General features: G+C 45.8%; 1 protein-coding gene across 3 annotated transcripts in view; it reads right to left on the bottom strand.

Annotated features, from left to right (window-relative positions):
- Nucleotides 1-281: 281 nt before the first annotated feature.
- Pcyt1b (phosphate cytidylyltransferase 1B, choline) overlaps nucleotides 282-18937 on the bottom strand; it is a 90164-nt gene continuing 71508 nt past the window's right edge. For all 3 annotated transcript variants that reach the window (XM_050126454.1, XM_050126452.1, XM_050126453.1), the window contains exons 6-8: nucleotides 17622-17764; nucleotides 14545-14733; nucleotides 282-4070 (exon numbers count right to left, since the gene is read on the bottom strand). In XM_050126454.1, coding sequence (XP_049982411.1) covers nucleotides 3858-4070; nucleotides 14545-14733; nucleotides 17622-17764 — 545 coding nt within the window. In that variant the 3' untranslated portion in view covers nucleotides 282-3857. The remainder of the gene's footprint in view (nucleotides 4071-14544; nucleotides 14734-17621; nucleotides 17765-18937) is intronic.

Genomic DNA, 18937 nt, shown 5'->3' with positions numbered 1-18937 from the left:
TAAGGCCACGAAGCAAGTGAGTGGGAAGAAGATCTGTAATTCAGTCCTGACCGCCCTTCAGGTGGCTCTGTTCCTATGTTGTAAGTAAAGATGCAGGTCACTTGGTGACTCCAAGACTAGGCTCTGTTTAGCCGAAAGCAAGGTGGGAGCCTTCCAGGTGCTGAAGCCACGGCTGGGCAGGCAGTGGCCCAGGATGGCTGCTAAGGTGTGTGTATTTCGCACACTGAGTTTGAGCTCCTAGATAGGGCCACCGCAACCCATGAAAAACAGGGCAACGAAAGTGTGACTCTGCGTCCCTTTATTTAGAAACAAGTTGGGAATACTGTGATCCTTTTGGGAGCAGGGAAAGAGGGTTTAGGCGTTTCGGCGGTGGGGGTGGGGTGATTCCAGTAGTTGTCACTATTCAGCACCAGAGCAAATGCTTGGGCATAAGGTCGTTCTTGAATCCAGATGAGTCATCATCGTCATATATATATATATATGTGTGTGTGTGTGTGTGTGTGTGTGTGTGTATGTGTGTGTGTGTGTGTACAGTAGAATTTTAAGTAGATAAGCTGTTCTTATGGCTTTGTCCCCAGACACACTGCAGTGACACAACAGACAACTAGAGAAGAGGGGGAGTAGAAACGCCCGATGAGCTCACTACACTGCCTTTCTTCTTTTCCTTTCTTTCGTCCTTCCGTCCTCTCTTGCTCCTTCTAATCAGATGGTCGGAACAGGACTGCTGCTGAGCAGATGTCTGAAAAACAAGCTCATCTGTGGGGTAGCACTGGGTATTAAAGTAAGTCCTGAAGGTAGAGGGAAAATTTGCTGTGTTCCTTCTGTGCCCGCCACCCACCGGGGTAGCTGCAGTATCTTATAGCCTAGGTTGTAGCGTGCTTGGGGCTCCTGAACCCACAGCAGGTCAGAAGCCACACTCCATCTGTCATAGGGCTGCGTTCCCATTGTCTCGGCAGATCCTGACAGGGAAGGTTCTGGACAGAAATGGACCATTACTATCACATTACAACTCCACCCCTGTTGCTTGCCCGAAGGGAGTCGGCACTTGGTTTCAGAGGGCGCATGGGGGTTGCTAATACGCCAAAGAAGCTGGAGAGGCTAGGACAGTAGCTGCTGCATGGGGAGCCACTAACCACGGAAATATTTGATAGGAAGCCTTCCTCCTTCAGCCATTAGGGCCCCAGTGATGCCTGGGAAAGTAGAAAATCCAAATCCTTTCATACTCACCAACTTAGTTTCATTTTTTTTTTCCATCTTCCCTTTCCCAACCTACCCCATTCCCTAAGTTACTTATGTAACTTTCTGGAGCAAAAAGAGCGTTTTCCTTGCTTTTTTTTTTTTTTTTTTTTTTTTTTTTTGGCATTTCTGCTTACTTCCCCGAGCTTGCAGCAGAGTTTATTTCTCATTACATCCTTAACTCACTTTTGGTCATGAGAATTGACCGACTGACTCAATCACAGCTCCTGCTGGGTATGGGAGAGGTAAGGTAGGGTAAAGACTGGGAAAGACTGAGAGGTGGCCAAGAAGGGCTAGAGGTTGGATAGCAGACTCCCCCCCTTTTTTTGTGGAAGGCTTTAGGGATGTGAGGAGGTGCTGACAGAAATGAGGAGGAGATTTAAACCCACTTATGGCTTGTTTGGGCCTCTACCTGGAATGATTCCAGTGGTGGTCATTTCCCATCATTCTTAGCTACCGTGGTAGTCTCTGATGAGTCAGGATGGTATGTAGGGCCTGCAAAATTATAGTCACCTGATATATCCACCCTCCACTCTCCGCCTCAGAGCAAAACTTAGGTAAAAGTGGATCTCTCCATCCTGGGTCATGAAGTCAGCTTCTTAAAAGGCCTCATCAAAGAGAGCTCCCCCCATGCAGCCTGAAGTGTCTTAAGACAGCAGATCTCCTTTTGTCTTTCTTTCCTCTCTCTGGGATCCTCTCTTCTCTTCTTCTCTTGTCCTCCCTGTCTTTATTTGCTTGGTTCCTTTCCGTGTCCTTTCACAGGCACAAGTGTCAGCTGGCTGAAATGAAAGGCATTCGTGTATGACTTGTCCTGGTGGAAGGGCTGAGCTCAAGCAGTTACAATGGGAGAACGGAAGCCCTTGCCTCTGGGCAGCAATGCTCTGAGAGGAACTTTCTTTCTCCCAGGCCGTCTTCCCAGCACCCCGTGTCTTCCACGCACTTTACCCAGTTCTGGAAGAACTGCCCAGAACAAGGAGGCTCCCAGCTGGCTTAGCCTCACAACTTGGCTTTGCAATAATCACCACTGATCTGCAGGTGAGCGGGGAGGTGGCTCAACCCCAGCACAAAGGGAAAAGACAGGGTGCTTTCTCCACTGATTGCCATCCAGAAGGTGTATCCCCAAAGCCTCTGAGCAAAGGGATGCTTCTGCCAGCGGAGGTGAAGGGCTTTGCCCACGAGTCATAGGCTATGGCCTTCATTCTGCCAGTGCAGTCTGACTTTACCAGGAAAATCAGGAACTTTTATTTGTACCTAAGAGATTGACTGTAAACCTTAGCTGGACCTGCACATTCCCTACACATGATTGGGGAACAGTAGCCCCAAATGTTCTACAGTATTCCGAGAGTCTCCATCCCATCCAGAGAAGCCACGGCCAGACATAACCAGCGTCCCTTAGACTGTTCAAAGGATTGAGCGTCCAATTCGTTGCAACTCTTCGGAGCTTCCCTTTACCCAAAATGGCATGGGCAAAGAAGAACAGGAATTTTCTGGAACAAAACATTTCTACAGGAATCTAACATTTGATTGCGCTTTTGCCAAGGTGCCCAAGTCATGAGGGGACCAGTTGGTTCTTTAGAGAAAGCATTTCAGCGGGGGGAGGGGGGTTAGGGAGAGAGTGGGAGAGGGGTAGATAGCAAAACACCACCACCGTATATTCATATTGTGTATGGTCTACACCCTGGGCTGGCATAGTGGAGGATACATAGAACAGACACGTGCAGGTAGCACCCCCATCCATATACTAAGAGTTTGTTACATCAAAATGTTCCTCAAGGACTATGAACTGTGAAGTGGTCAGAATGGAGAGAGCCATCCTTTTTAAGAAGCTCCAGGAGATAGTTTCTCTTCCATTCATGGAGCCAAAGCAAAGCAGCCCCTGGTTGGGTGGGTGATTTCTTTTTAGACAAGACAGGTTTCCGTCTGTGACTCCGTCAGTTTGGGGAATTTCTGGAAAACAGTGTCATCATGCCAGTGATGGACAGTAGAGCCAGAAGCATGGCAGGCCTTCTTAGGTGGCATTCACCTTGACACAACTGTCCTTCGAATGAGAAGTTAAGGTTCATACTTTTCTATCTGGCCAAAGCGAAGCTGGGTCAGAGTCATGGTCCTGGAGAGGGAAAGAGCTGACAGTTGCTTCTTCAGGTCTTAGTGGCTGCACCCAGAAGGCTGCAGTGTCGTTTTAGAAGCACTCAGCCACCTCATCTGGAAGGGAATTCATTCTGGGAGAGTTTGGGAGATAGGAGGCCGCGTGCAAGGCTCTTAGAGGGCCAGAGCTAGCAGGGTGAGGCAGCATCGCTTCTGCAGGTGGCTTATTTGATACGGATGAATGTGTGGACCAAAGCAGAAGGCACCCCACTTCATGGAGTGCTCTGCACCTTTCCATAGCAGGGCTAAAGTGGGGGTGATTCTATGACGCTAAGAAGGTTTGTACGGGTTTTCAGGTTGGGAACCTCCATGCTGAGCCCAGGGCAGGCTGTACGGAGAAGGAAGAGGAGCTGGCCCCAGTTCCTTCCCGTGGCTGAACTCCCATCTCGCTGCTGAGTGGCAGCTCTCAACACCACCCAGGCAGCCCAGGACCCCTTCCCATCCTGTGTGCTGTGGCTCTTCTTGGCCAGGCACCTTTACTTCTCATCCTCATCCCCCTCACTCAGGCTGCTGATGGAGGCTGAGGCTGCTTTGGGTGAGGAGGGGGGAGAGGTCTTGTTCGGGAGCCATGAGAAGGTGGGAGATGGCGAGCGGGAAGGGGACCGGCTCCGGGTTGGGCTGCTCACGGGGCTCTGCTTCGGAGATAAGGCCTGTAGCATCCGGCTGCTTCTCTCCTGGAACATCTGCTTCTAGAGAAAAGATTGAGAGATGGTCTCTGTTAACACAATGATTTCGAGTGCAGTTATGGAGAAAAGAAGGGCAGGATGGAGAGCTGGTTCACCAAAACACCGGCATCCACAGACTTGTATGACATTCCATGTTAGCTATAAATAGGGAGAAATGAGGGAAATCTGGGGCCAGTAAGAAGTGACCTAAGGTTACAGTTCCTGCTGATGGATGAGACTTTGCTCCTCTTTTATCTGTACAATTTAACTGCCAGGCAAAGTAGCAATGTCCTAGGTAGTGGTAGCGGTCTTATAAAACAAAAACCTTTGTCTTCGTGGATATTAGGAGAAATCACACAATAAACAAAGCATGTGGTATATCAGACGAAACGTGATCCATGAGAAAGATAAGGCAAGAGAAGGTACCATGCCTGGCCTGATGGCTGACACCTGCCTGCTGAGCGCTTGGGAGTCTGAGGCAGGCGGAGTTTGAGACAAGCCTAAGGGCTACAAGAGACTATCTCAAAGAGCAAGGTTACCACACTGGGGCGCTGGGCTACAAGTGCTAATGAGCTTTCCCTGGAGGGCCTCACTGAGGAAATGCTCTCTTGGTGAAGACCTGCAAAAGAGGAGGGAGGAAGGAGCTCTCTAGCGCAGAAATCAGTGGGAAGCCAGTTCCAGACAGACAGTCCCAAGAAGACAGAAAGCCACCGAGTCAGGAAGAAGAAGCTGACCGCAGGACTGGCGGGGTCAGCTGCCTGGAGAGCATGAGGAAAAGAGTTAGGCGGAGATACTGGAGAAGTAGTGGGGGGCTGTCATGGAAGCTCTGGCATTATGGGATGTCTGCATCTGCCGGCTGTGGAGAACCATTCAGGCGTGTTTAAAGGGACAGAGGGAGGAACAAGACTGTCCTCCCAGCAACGGAGAGAGCTAGTGGGGAGGGGCGAGTGGGTGGCCTAGGGGGAAGCGGCGGGGGGGGGGGGGCACTGATTCACACAGGACCTTCTCTGAGGGGAAGAGAAACTTCTGGAGCCTTGCAAGCAAAAGAGGAACAATTTGCTTCAGTCTTTTCCAGTGACCTCCCTAGCTATTGTGCCGGGAAGAGACTGCTGTGAAGACTGTAGTGACCGATTAATGAGGAACCCGTTGCAGTAAGAGTCTAAGACCATGATGGCCCCTGGCTCGGCCTGGTGGCTGGGAAGATGACGAGGAAATGGCCAGCATTTCTCCGCACACTGAAGTTGAGGTCTGCGAAACCCTTCTGTTTTGTGTGCACTTGTGTGAACTCTGACACGTCACAGTTGTGTGACTACCACTACACTCTAGGCAAAGGGGACTTGATCAGGGCCAAATGCTCTCAGGGCCCTTTGTCATCCATCACCGCCTGTCCCACTCTCAACACAGACCTATTTTCTGTCCCATAAGTTTTGACATTTACCAGGATGGCATTTTAAATGGGACCCTACAGTATAAGCACGCGGTCTGGCTGACCGGCAGGAAGCGGCACATAGGAGGGCGTCTCAAAGTGACTCTAGTTTCTGCTGCTGGAACTGGAAAGTGGCGGTGCCATTTGCTGGGTTGAAGAATGCTATGGGATGAAAGGGGAGTTTGGTGCTAAAATTAGATTTTCCTTAATATTTTGGGGGAGAGGTTTTTTTTTTTTTGAGGCAGGGTCTCATGTAGCCCAGGCTGGCCTCAGACTCACTAAAGAACTGAAGCTGGCCTTGAGCTTGTGATCTTCCTGCCTCAGCCTCCTGTGTGCGGAAATTCCAGGTATGTGCCTGTCCAGTATCTGAGACTTCAGGTGACTGTTGCATGGTGCTTTGTTCTGGAATACTGAGGGAAGCCTTGTCTCATAAAAAGAAAGAAGAAAAGGAGAGGGGGCTATAGAAGAAGGGGAAAGGGGGTGGAAATGGTAGGAGAAAGGAAGATAAGAAATGCAGAGGGTATTATAAAATGAACTAGGATGGCCAGCCGCACTCTAGTAATCAAAGGATCAGAATGAGCCACTGTCTCCGTGCCATGCTCTAATAACTGCACTAATCAGCCAGGGAAGAAACACTTTTTCCTGTATCAGATTGCTAACATTTCCTTAATTTGTAATGGTGAGCGTGGAAGGTGCACAGGAAGGGGCCATGCTGCTGCCGCTGGGCGGACGCTAACACACAGCACCTTCCTGGGAGGCAACCGCAAAAGCTTCTTTTTCCCCAAGGGATTAGAGATGTAAGGAAATATTTATGAGTATAGATATTGTAGTAGAATAACAGATAAAAGTATAAACTTCTAAAACAAATTAGACAAAGGATATTTAACTTCAAGATGATATACTAAACAGCTGACCAAAAACAGGTTTTTTTTTTTGGGGGGGGGGAAGCAATTTATTCATTTTATTTAATGTGTGTTTCTCTGCATGTGTGTGTATACCACGTGACTGCCTGGTGCCCTGCCCTCAGAGGTCAGAAGAGGGCTTTGGATGCCCTAGAACTGGGGTTACAGATGGGGATGGTTGTGAGCTGCCATGTGGGTGCTGGGAATCAAGCCTGGGCACTCCACAAAAGCATCAAGTGCTCTTAACTTTTGAGGTGTCTTTCCAGGCAAGAAAGTCAGGCTCTTAAAGAATCCTTACTAATGTGAAAGTGCTCTGCAAATGCTCTAGAAAACCGGGTGGTTTTAGGATCACACGGCCTGCATTATTCCAGTGCTCGAGAAGAAATGATGGAGAAGATGTGGGTGCTACAGGACGGAGCGCAAGGGAGCTTTTGGTCTCTTAGTCTATGTCTATGTGTTCGGGGTGCTCAGAACTGAACCCAGAGCCTCACACTGTGAGACAGGTGCTCTGCCACTAATCTAGAGCCCCATCTCCCCTTAGATTTTTAGACAGGATCTTTCTATGGAGCCTGTCCTGGAACTCACTCTATAGACCAGGCTGGCCTCAAAGTCACAGAGATCCACCTGCCTCTGCTTCCAAAGTGCTGGGATTAAAAGTGTGTGCCACCACACCTGGCTTTTTATTTTTACTTTTTGAGACAGGGTCGCTCTAATTTGCCCAGGCTGCCCTTGAACTTGCAATCCTCCTGCTTTGCTCTCTCATGTAGCCTGGATTATAATATACTGTGCCTCCAGGCCTGTCAAGTCATTGCCTTCATAGTAGTTCTGTAATGAATAAATCCAGTCTTTCACATGTGCTAGTTCCACATCTGTGGCTCCAACTGTCTGCAGATCAGACATGGCATTTACAATGACCATGTACAGACTTTCTCTAGCAATTGTTCCCTGAACAATATAGCACAATGCTAATGCATTTACATCATATTAGCTATTATAGGTCGTCAAAATTATTTTAAGTATACGGGGGATGTGTGTAGGGTTTTTTTTTTTGTGCCAACACTCTGCCATTTTTATTTAAGGGGTTTGAGGATCCCCAGGTTTTGGTATCTGAAGGAAGCCCTGGACTGATTCCCCAAGAAATACAAAGCAGTAGCTGCTGCATGTTGCTTTTGCCTTCATAAAATGTATTGTGATAGGAAGAACGAAATTCAAATAGCCTGGCGAGGGAGGTCGGGTGGGCATTTCACTAGTGACATAGCCCGGAAACACTAAGACCTGAAGTACGCCATTCACTCCTCCCTGCACTCATTTTCTTCCTAAGCCCTAGTCTGGCACTTTTTAGAGCCTAAAGTTTCTCCTGGAAAATAGAATAGAGAAGCCGTGCTGATCACTGAGATTCTTCCCAGACTGAAAATTCCACCTGTCTACAAATACAGCAATTATTAAGAGCACTGATAATTCTGCCAAAAGACAGCCAACCCCCGTGAAATCAAACAGGAAAAAAAATAGTGCTGTACAACAGCATTACCTGAGATTAAGCCCATTTATGAGACAAAATCAAATGCCAAAAGGATTGGGTAGCCTATTATTAACAGTAACATTAAAAAAAATCCTTGAACTTCTAGCAGGCACTTTAAAATATGTGTTTTTATTACTATAATCTTTCAGCATATTTTTAGTGGCAGCCATTAGCCCTCCTGCTGTTAATGGATTGTCAGGATTTCCATTAGAAGCCCACTTTCTAAGAAATCTACATCTTGTCTACTGTAGTTTGAATCAAGCTCATACCTTGAGACTATTCTGCCTAAGGGGATGAAAGAATTTGAATCTTTAATAATAAACACTGGTGTCACCCTGCACAAAATGTGCTACCCATGCAGAAGCAGCCGGGCCTGGACTTGCAGGTTCTCCGATCTGTTTCTGCTGAACTTTCCAGGGTGGTTTCCCTACAAAGGAGCTGAATTGAATCCAATCAGGAGACAGTTCATAATGAGCTTCCTGGGAAGAAAAGCACTTTAGAAATATAACAAATAATGAAGACCATGGCATGACATTTTCAAAGAGAAAAGGTATTTCAATTCAATCTTTTATTGTATTAACGGGTTTCCATTTAGAAAGTTTTCCCCAAGAAAATAATCCCATTTATAGTCCTGTCCGTGTGAAAGTAATTTTCTGTTTGCCTCCTACAAAGTTTCCCCTTTTAAGAAGTATTTAGCATCTAGAGTGGCAATGAATATCTTGCTGAATGCCTTTAAAGGCTTTTGTGTCTCCTATACATTCTGGCATGTGAGTCAAAATGAAATGAAAAAAAAAAAAAACCTAGTATGATCTCACTTGGACCTCTGGTAAGGAAGATGAAAGCCAAGAAGACACAAGAGTTGGTGTTTCCACTCTGACCAGATCGATAAACACCATCATCTACAGTGACTGAGCCTTCCCCGTGGCTGACGTGGTCTTGGTGTCAGGCTGTGTTAATGAAGAAATTGTTATGAACTGGCTTAATCCTCTCGACAAACCTAGGAAGAGTAAAGCTGACTTTCCCGTTACAGTGGCTGTGACTGAGGTGCGGAGATACACAAGAACTTGTCAAGGTGGGCTGGGGTGGGGGCTGGGGCCGGGACTAGTGTTAGTCATGGAACACTGGACTAGCATGTGTAAGGCACCGAATATACTTTAGAGAAGGAACTCACAAAAAGAAACCATTCATGAAACTACAGTAAGCACAAAAGAACTTGCCCAAGGCCGCACAGCTAAGAAGTCCATGCTTGTGAGCACCTCTCCTGTAATTAGGCTCTTTCAGGGCTAAAGGCTTTCAGGTTTATGCAGTCTTTATTTGTATATTTGCTTAAAAATACATTTGTTAGCACTATCAAGTCTTGCGTGAAAAGGCTGGGAATGTGGCTCACCAATAAAGCGCTTGCCAGGTTCTGGGCTGAGTCCCCAGTGTAGAAAGAGGAAAATGTTCCCCGTGTGAGATCTAGTTCACACGCACACACTTCATGGTATCTCTTTTTATCAAAATCAAAATGGATCCTAAAAATTAGCAGTGTGCCTGGAATGACAATGATCACCATGTGACCCAGCAGTTTTGTGTCTATGTTTGTGCCCAAGAGACCTGGAAATGGGGACTCAAAAGGCTATGTGCCCAACACCGAAGGGTTCGTTGCAACATGATTCACAACTGCCCAAAGTGGCACAACCCAGAACATGGTTAAAATGGGACTGGCTGTGTAGCTCAGGGGTAGAGCACTTGTCTAGTATGCATGAGGTCCTGATTTTGATATTCAGGCGTGAAAATAAAAAGTTAAACTGGGTGATGGTGGTGCATAAATTTAATTCCAGCAGAGGGAGGTAGAGGCAGGTGAATCTCTGTGAGTTTGAGGCCAGCCTGGGCTACAGAGTGAGTTCCAGGACAGTCTCCAAAGTCTACACAGAGAAACCCTATCTTGAGAAACAAAAGTTAAAATGGCAAATTTTATGATGTACATAAATCCATATGCCACAATTTAAAAAATAGCAGTGGATCATGCATTATATAAATTCCCCACTCCCAAATCACCTCCATAGTATTTTTAAAAATCAACAAATAATTGCATGTAACAAATGGCACCGTCTGGTTGGCATGGGATCTACTAGACTAGTCTGGGCCAGAGGATAAGCTCCTGGTCTAAGATAAACTAAAAGTTTCCATTGGACTTGAGACCTTAAAAGATTCATATCACTGTAAAGCAACAGAGAAGAACTTTCTTTTCAAAGTCAATGAAGTAATATAGTGGCGGACACCAGCCCGTGATTGAGGCGCTAATATTTCAATCAGTGTTTCTGCTCTGTGAATTCAGATGCTTCAAACAAAAGTAGTGGAACTGCTTGAAGAAGACCAATACCCAAAGCAAAGCCTGCATGCTGGGCCAACATCCCTTAATCCAGCATCCCTCACTAACTGCCATTTTAGAGACAAGCAGCATCAGCCCCAACATAAGCAAGCAAGCGTCCAAGTTAAGTTCATTTAGAGCTCTTCTTCTGAGACAGTCAGTTATTAAAAGACAAGCCTCACAAGGAGAGGCAATCCTGAGTCTTTCTTCTGAAAGGTGCTACTGCTTGGATCTGGACCGCCTGCCCAGGTGTCCATGTATTAAGGGTTTGTCCTTGCAGACTGGGAGGCTGGCCAGAAACCTTCCAAAAAGAGGCCAAATGAGAAGTCTTCTCATCATCGTGGCTGAACCCTCCTCCCTCTTCTTCCCTTTTGCCCCCTTCTCTTAGGTGTCACAAGGTGAGCGACTTCATCTCACACGCTTCCGCCATGATGCGCTGCCCTACCAAAAAGCCCCAAAGCCCCCCAAACAGTGAGCTCAGAGAATTTCTCTCATATTTTCCTCCCTCTCTTTTTTCTTGTTCTCTTTCCCATCAAAATGGCTTTTTTTTTACTACATACATCCTAAGAATGTATCACACATGTGCACATGTTAAAGGCAACAGCTACCATGTGTGAAAACTAAGTTTAAAACTTTTGTATAGTTTGGTATTAGTCCTAAAAAGTTCATGTATGATAAATTAAACTAACTTCAGTAGTGTGCATGAAATCAACTTGTCTTCTTCAGTAGTCTTAGATGTTTCATTACAGTAATACAAAACACAGTAACACAGAAGGCTTCTCTTGTCATTGGGAATGGATTATAGGCCACCTTCTGAGTATGACTCGAGAAAACTTAGAAAAATCAATTAATTGTAGTTAAATAAATAAAGTGATGTAAGTACAAAAAAGAAAATAACGATTTGGGCCCTAATAACCCACCAGTCAGGCTGAGTAAGCAGGAACGGGAGAATCTATTATTGCAGTTAATAGGTTGCTGGCTTTAAATTGTTAAAATTGTCTTCATGGCAGACAGCCTCCGACAATGCCTCCTAGGGTCCCATTCCTGCTATCTGCATCTTTGTGTGGTGCCCACCCATGACAACAGCTAATTCCTTTGACCCACCTCTGCAGCGTAAATCTATGAGTCAGGTTGGGGGAGGCGGAGGAAGCAGGGGAAATACGGTCATGAAGAGTTAGCAAGTCTGACTCTTCCAAAAAGAAATAGAAACACCAAGACAACCGAGTCCGTCTGGTTTTGTTTTTGTTGGTCTTTGAGATAGGTCCTCACATGCTAGCCTAGCCTGGCCTGGACGTCAGATAGCACAGGCTGGCTTGGAGTTTATCGTAAAGTTCTGCCTGTTGGATTTGATCCACTAAACAGTAAACTGTGTCCAGTGCCATAAGCGAAGAAAGACAGTGTGCGTGGCGAGTTTGGGCCTCACCGTGTCCTTTGCAGATGTGAGGAAGGTCTGTGACTAGGCACTTCTCACAGTCCGTTCCCTCATGCAGGCACTAGGTGAAGAAAGGCCTGTGTGGAATACCCACTGTGAGCGGCATGCGAAGCCGCACACCAATCCTGCTCTACCCAATTTTGGACCTTAAATCTTCCTATGTTGTGCCTTTCTAAGCTGGGCTGCTTTGTAGCAGTACTGTACTTGCAGGTAATGCAGATGCCCTGTTTTAAGAAATGAGTTCCAGTCACAAATCCACAAATAAAGAATTATTATAATAATAGCATATTCATGAAAAGCAAATTACTTATCATGGCGTTTAACATCCTTGTAACTATTCCTGTACTTTTAATGTCTAAGTTTGGCTGATACAGTAAATTAATGTTAATAACAGTTTTGACACTAATAGCAAGTTTTTCAAAGAAAAAACCTCCAGTCTCTAAGCTGGGTTCCATTTCTTAAAAATCACCTCCGCTCGCTGTCACCAGACTTCCTAAGAACAATTCCAGCTACGTTCTCACCTTTGCCGGGAGCCTAAAAAGCCTGGGGGTAGAAAGTTCCCATGAAATGATATCCTCGCCTTGCCTTTGCATCCACCCAGTGAGTCACAACTCACTTCTGGCAGCGTTCCCTTTCTGAAGCGCGGGTGAGCAAATGAGCTGCTACGTGGCGTCATTAAAAACCACTCACTGGGTCTTCAGAGTCAGGAAACTGTGAAGGAGCCAAGTACAGAGGCATACACTGGATCAAAAGGGCGAGTTCAGAATTCATATACTAATGAACAGAGAGCAAGGCGTGCACTTGCTCTGTCTTTGTGCTCTTCCATAGTGCCGTGCACAGACAAGACCGTTAATAAATCTAATCATCTGAACTGAAAATGAACCAAAAAAGTGAGAAGGAACCCAGCACATGGTTTCTGCTCTCTTGCCAGTCCTCACTGGGAGGTCTTAATGGCTCAGTTAGCCCATCCCTTTCAAACTCAGCCTGCAGCTAGAATACTGGTGGCTTAATAACCACTTCTCTAACATGGTCGAGTCCACTAGACTTTAAGCATCTCTTCCGACTCTGAGAACGTTGTTCTTTTCCTATACTAACGGAGTGTTTTACTTTTAGATAATCCTATAATGAATGAATGAGCTCAAATGAGCAAAGACACTAGTGACAACCCATCAATAAAACAAGGACGTAGACATGGATTTCCTTAGAGACTCCTCATATCATAGCAAGAAATCTTGGCTATTTAAGATTAAGGAAAGCAAATGGAATCACTTCCTTGCATTTTCAAAAGGAAGTTGGCTTGAGGCTAGAGAGTCCCAGCAATGTGTCTCGTCTCTCCACACCTAGAATGTGCGCTCACAGCCATGTACGGGACGGCTGCCTTGTTGCACAGGTACTGAGGTCCAAACCCAGGTCCTCGTGAATACGTAGCAAACACTCCTATTTGCCGAGACAGGAGGGATACTGGTGCTTTCTGGCTTCCATCTTAGCCAAGAAAACAGGAGCGCTGTGTTCGGAGACAAACTCTGATTTAAAGGAATGAGTGAGGGTGATGGGGGAGGACACCTGACATCGTCTATTGACCTCTGCACACAGACATCCATATCCCACGAATGTACACGTGTACACATAGGAACATATACATAGTATTTCTTTCTAAAAAGGAAGTGAATTTAAAATTAAAGATATCTATTTGTCAAAACCCTCATCAGCTCTACATCTACAGTTATGAATCACAATTGCCTAAAGAATTTAGGTGAGGAAAAAATATGCCTCTCCATTCTTGAATCATGGTCTCAGTCCCTTAAGACTTTTGGGACCTATACCAACAACTACATGCCAAAGGGGAATGGAAAATCAAGGTTTTATTGGCACAGTTACAAGGCAAGATTCTGCTACTCCTTTTTCTCTCTAGTGACAGAGACCCTGATAACCTGGGGTGGTAGAGTGGTGCCATTCTTTTACATTCTTCTTCCGGGGAGCATAATAACCTCTGTGTACTTAATTAGAGCAGATGCCGAATACCCGCAGGAGACTTTTGATGGCCCGGACTGTTGACACATAGAAAGAGATCATGAGGATGGTCATTAGACCCTCATCCAAGATTCTGGCCATCCCTCCCTGCACCTCCCTGCCAACTGTCATTCTGCCCTGGCTACCTATGGTCTTAAGAGCCGCTAGGATATATAAAGTGTGGAAGGCCACCTGAAAGGGAACTGTACCTACTCAGCTATAGGAAATTTGTTACCCAATCTGAGCTGGGACTTGGGCTGATGTACATGTCTTGAAGTCATTCACACACCTGTTAGTAAGCCCTCACTCATTCTCGTTAAACCCAATGAACTCATTGTTTCAGCAAGCCAGAATTGAGCCGAGTCGTTACTTTGGTCTGTCATTGGTACTCTATCTGGGGTGAGTACATGTTTTTTCATGTCTCTCCCGGAAAATTTAATACAACACCTCCTCCAACACGAATGCCTACAGTTGAGCTAAGAGCCCTTGGACTTGACTTCCAACACAAGCTCCACGTTGCAGTGACTCACGTTACCTTTAGCCCTAAGCTTTGCATCACCTCCAGCTGGAAGGCTGGGATGAACTACAAGACCAACATCTGCAACACAGGACACTCAAAGGCAAGTGAATGCCTTCCAGGTTCTGAAAACAGAAACAGAGAAGACCCCACTTTGTGTGCCATTTGGCACCATTCTGAGGGATGAATCAGTAACTGAATACAGACATAGCCTTGAAGTGACTTGAGATGGTGTCTGAGCAGAGGCCACTGGATAAGGGACATCCTTGAGTAGCTCCATGCAAGGAAGATAAGCTGAAAATACCCGCTATGTCAATGCCAATTAAAATAGCTACATACCCATGCGCCATCTGGCCCAAACAGTTCCAGGAAGTTGCCAATGAACTCTCTTGATTTTTCTTCCCACTTTTGAATTAGGTCGTGACTCTTCTCCTCTACTCTGTTAACAAATTCCTTTGATCTTTCCTCCACATTCTTGACCTTCTCCTTCATCTTGTCCACCTGGTTCTGGAAACGGTACTTCTTCTCCTGGTAAAAATCAATGGGCTAGATTGGTTCAAGAGGACAGCAGAGAAATCCATCTCTATTAGTTATGTTTTATATCAAGTTGGGTTTGCTCCTAATGTAAAGGGTAGATGTCATTTTCCCCAAGAGCTAGACTTTCCCAAGCATGTCTTACACATCAGTCTATTTGGATCTATAAAGGGAAGTACAAACGTTGTACTGTGCCCAACATCTATGAGTTGAAATTGTATGAGAACAGAATATAAGACCACAAAACTACCCTTCATTGAGCAAATACCCATACTCAGTTCTTTTGGCACACAGATAAAATGATGCATTGTATAAAGAATGGTTGATCAGGGTCTGCCTGAGAATTCTGTTTTACTAGGGTAGCGCTAAAACCGATACTGTTTATATTAAGTTGTCCACTGACTGGACTGAGGACCTATGCCTCATGCTAAAATTGTCATCATATTTTTTATGAGGCCAATTAAACTGCATTGGTTTCCTTGGCTATAAAGAAAGCTTTTATTTTGATTGCTTCTCTGGATTTTGTGCTTAGAGACTTTATACAAGGATGTTGTCTACCTATGTTCCAGGAAACCATATTGTGTTGAGCAAAACAGTAGTCACCTCTAAGCTTCAGTTTTCTCATCAGTAAATGGGGGTGATACCATCCCTGCCTCCCAGGGCTGTTGTGACAGTCAGGTAAGGTCACGCATGCAGATGTGTGGCTCGAAGCCTGGCATTTGTTTCACGTGTGTTGGCTCCGTTGTTGTCATAAAGCACCACGGACATTTATCTACATCCCCTACATTTTATCTCAGTGACAAACATAATATCACACAAAGGGTCTTCCCTTTTGAAATCTCAATATATTGTCTCTAAAGGAGTCATAGGAATTTTTTTCTTTTTGTACTTTAGAATTTTGTAAAACTACCTCAAATATTATGAAACTAGGTCAGAATTCCCAATTTAGACCTTCCAAAACTGCATTGCAACCTCAGGGTAGGGTTGGCTATGAGCGATATGTGTTATGCACTACAGGAAGGTACTCTGTCTTCTGTCATGTGCAGTGTGGTCTGGGGCGAGCTGTTTAACCTTCTAGACTTCTGCTTTCTCACCTCTAAGTTGGATAGCATCATTACACGCCCCCAGTGGGCTTATCGCAAGTATTTCATGAGCTAACACAGGCAAGAAGAAACTCAGATGGGCATCCGATCGGCTCTTGATAAGTGTTAGCTTTTGTCTTCATACCGTGTTCTTCCATGTTTTGCTCAGCACTGGAAATGGCTGTTTTGTTTAGTGCTCAATGACAGCACATAACAGTAGAGTGAGCACCAGGCTGTGAGGCACGAGATTTGGAGAGGTACTGCCGCCCCACCTCTCCCTCACCCTCCCTTGGCCTTGTCTACTCTCTGGGCTCTGTTTGCCTTATCTCAAAGTCAAGGGACATGGATTGGATGACTGGTCCTCATCAGGTCTCTGCCACTTCTGAGGTTCTGTGATTCATTTACACGCCCATCCAACACATTCAATTTCCTCTGTGAGCTACAGCCAGGCTTGTTGTCATAGAAAGGCAGTAAGCACACCCCCACTGTCCTCACGGTTCCCTGAGCTAAGTGGCTTATCTAAAGACCATTTAAAGAGAGTGAGCAATAACTTTTGGAAATGGCTTGCTATGCTTGGATGGTTGACTGAATTCAATTTAAAAGAACAGACAGTTTAATTTATTGAAATAACCAGGGCTTTATTCTCTCTAAGATACCAAATCATCACGTTAGCTGAATTCTTTTCAGCCACGTGTTTGGGTGCCACTCGAACCCGGCATTTTCCATTTTGTTGCCTGGCTCATATGAAGTTAGAGGGGCCTGAAGTCCAACACTCCCTGCTTTATCGGGACAATGAATAATCACCGACTTACAATTAATCAGTCCCTCCTATTTTGAAGGTACCAATGATCAGTTGTGTAAGATGCTGGATAATTAGAGCTGCACGTAATTATAAATGCCTCCTTTTGCAGACAAATCAGCCTTTGAGAATCCAGTCTCTATTTGGGGGCTGGAATTCTGTATGCCTGGAGAGCCTTTGTTTGCATCAAAATCATGGGCTCCTTGGAAGCCTGGTAACCTCAGTTGTCCAGACTCACTAACATCCCCCCCCAACCATGCAGCTCCTCTCTTTGCCTTGTAACAGCTTGTTTTGCTTGTTTTAAAGATTGTTTTAACAGCGCTCTATTATTAACCTAACAGCAGCTCTGTGGGAACAATAAGGGAGAAGTACAAAAGGAAGCCAAAGGCTTCAGGCTTTATTTAAGCAGCTGTAATTTCTCCGGACAATAAAAAATGGCTGTTAAGGTTTCTAATGAGCATCTGTAAGGCCTTAATAAAATGAAAATTGTAAAACGTTAAAACAAGAAAGCATTTTCTCTGGGCTTAACATCTCATCACTTCCGCCCGCCTCCCTTTCCTTTGAGAAGACAACACTTGCCTTTCCCAAGGGGCAGATGTTCCAGAAACCCTTTGCCACATCTGAAAACTAAAGAGGGGTTCGGGGGGCAGGGGAGGGAAGCAAGGAAGCTCCATTATAAAATGTGAAGCTGCCTATGCCCCTTGGTTGACGCATGCTCCCTCGGAGGACACTGGTTTCCTTCATTACTGAGCCGGGCAGGTGTGGTGGCGCAGGCCTGTGTATCTAGCACTTGGGAAGCTGAAGCAGGAGGGTCATGATTTTGGGGCCAGCCTAGGCAATATAGTGAGACCCTCTCTCAAAAGCTAAAACACACCATTGGGTTTTTGATGTGGATTAAATTAGACAATAATGACACTAAGAGCACCACCCAGTGCACAGTAGACAGCAGTCACGATCGTATAATACAAAGGCCCTCAGAGTGCATGGGGAGGCGCACTTACGTTTATAAAGCTGACGTTGAGTTCCTTGGCCGTGTATCCTCTCTGAAGATTGCGTCGGGCATACACATCATAGTCACGGACAATTCTGGTGATGATGTCTGATGTTGAGATGCCTTCTGTTCTTTGTGTTGGAACAAACATGCCTGTCCAAGTAAGAATAAAAAGGTAAAGGGAAGATCACCTCGTTCAGCCTCGTTCCTTTAATGATCCTTTTTTTGCTGGATACAATTGGAGTCTCTGGGTAGCCAGAGAAGCCTTCTTTTCTGGCCCCAGCTGAGTCTTCCAGTCTCAATACCACATACTTCCTTTACCATGGCACCGCGTGCTCATTATCCCAGGCTTGGTCCTGGAGACACCATCCACTCACCCGGCTCCTGACATTTGCTCTCGCTCAGCTCTTCCTTTCTGTCCTTGGCACCCATTTCCCACCCCCACCATCCACAAGAGTTCTTCCTCACCCTTGGCAGTTCACCTTCAAGGCTGTACATCCGTGACGTCTTTGCTGAAATCAACAAGAGAACTCCCAGCATTTGGAAGACAACGGTATCTTGAGTGACCAAAACCGAATGTCTAATGCCTGTCTCTATATAGACATGGACATTTGCTTGTGTGTTCTTTGTATTTTTTTTTTAATTTTTTGCTTCTTTAAACCAAAACAGCAATGGACATTTTGAATGCAGTTTTGTCTTAATTGCCTTCACACGGCCAGTGCCCAGAGCAGTCCACAGGAAGAGGCTCAGCAAATGCAAAGCGAAGGAATAGTAACAACTGAGTCAATGAATGAGTCAGATCCCAGCAAAGCTTCTTCCTTCTGGAAGTCTGCCTCACTCTGCCTCACGTTATCCCCGCAGGAAAAGAAGGAGTCTTTGTAGTCTCTGCCTAAGGATATGTGTATGACATGCTAGATGATCTTATCTCCTTGAGACAGAGACAGAGACCCACAATGGAGCACCGGACTGAAATCTCAAGGTCCAAATCAGGAGCAGAAGGAGAGAGAGCACAAGCAAGGAACTCAGGACCGCGCGGGGGGCACCCACACACTGAGACAATGGGGATGTTCTATTGGGAACTCACCAAGGCCAGCTGGCCTGGGTCTGAAAAAGCCCGGGTTAAAACCGGTCTCGCTGAACATAGCGGACAATGAGGACTACTGAGACCTCAAGAACAATGGCAATGGGTTTTTGATCCTACTGTACCTATTGGTTTCGTGGGAGCCTAGGCAGTTTCGTGGATGCTCACCTTACTAGACCTGGATGGAGGTGGGTGGTCCTTGGACTTCCCACAGGGCAGGGAACCCTGATTGCTCTTTGGGCTGA

This window comes from Alexandromys fortis, unplaced genomic scaffold (genome assembly GCF_014885135.2).
Source record: "Alexandromys fortis isolate MF-2015 unplaced genomic scaffold, M_Fortis_MF-2015_v1.1 scaffold_256, whole genome shotgun sequence".
Taxonomy (NCBI): Eukaryota; Metazoa; Chordata; class Mammalia; order Rodentia; family Cricetidae; genus Alexandromys; species Alexandromys fortis.
The sequence above is the reverse complement of the archived record's forward strand: the minus strand, read 5'-3'. Positions and strand labels throughout refer to the sequence as shown.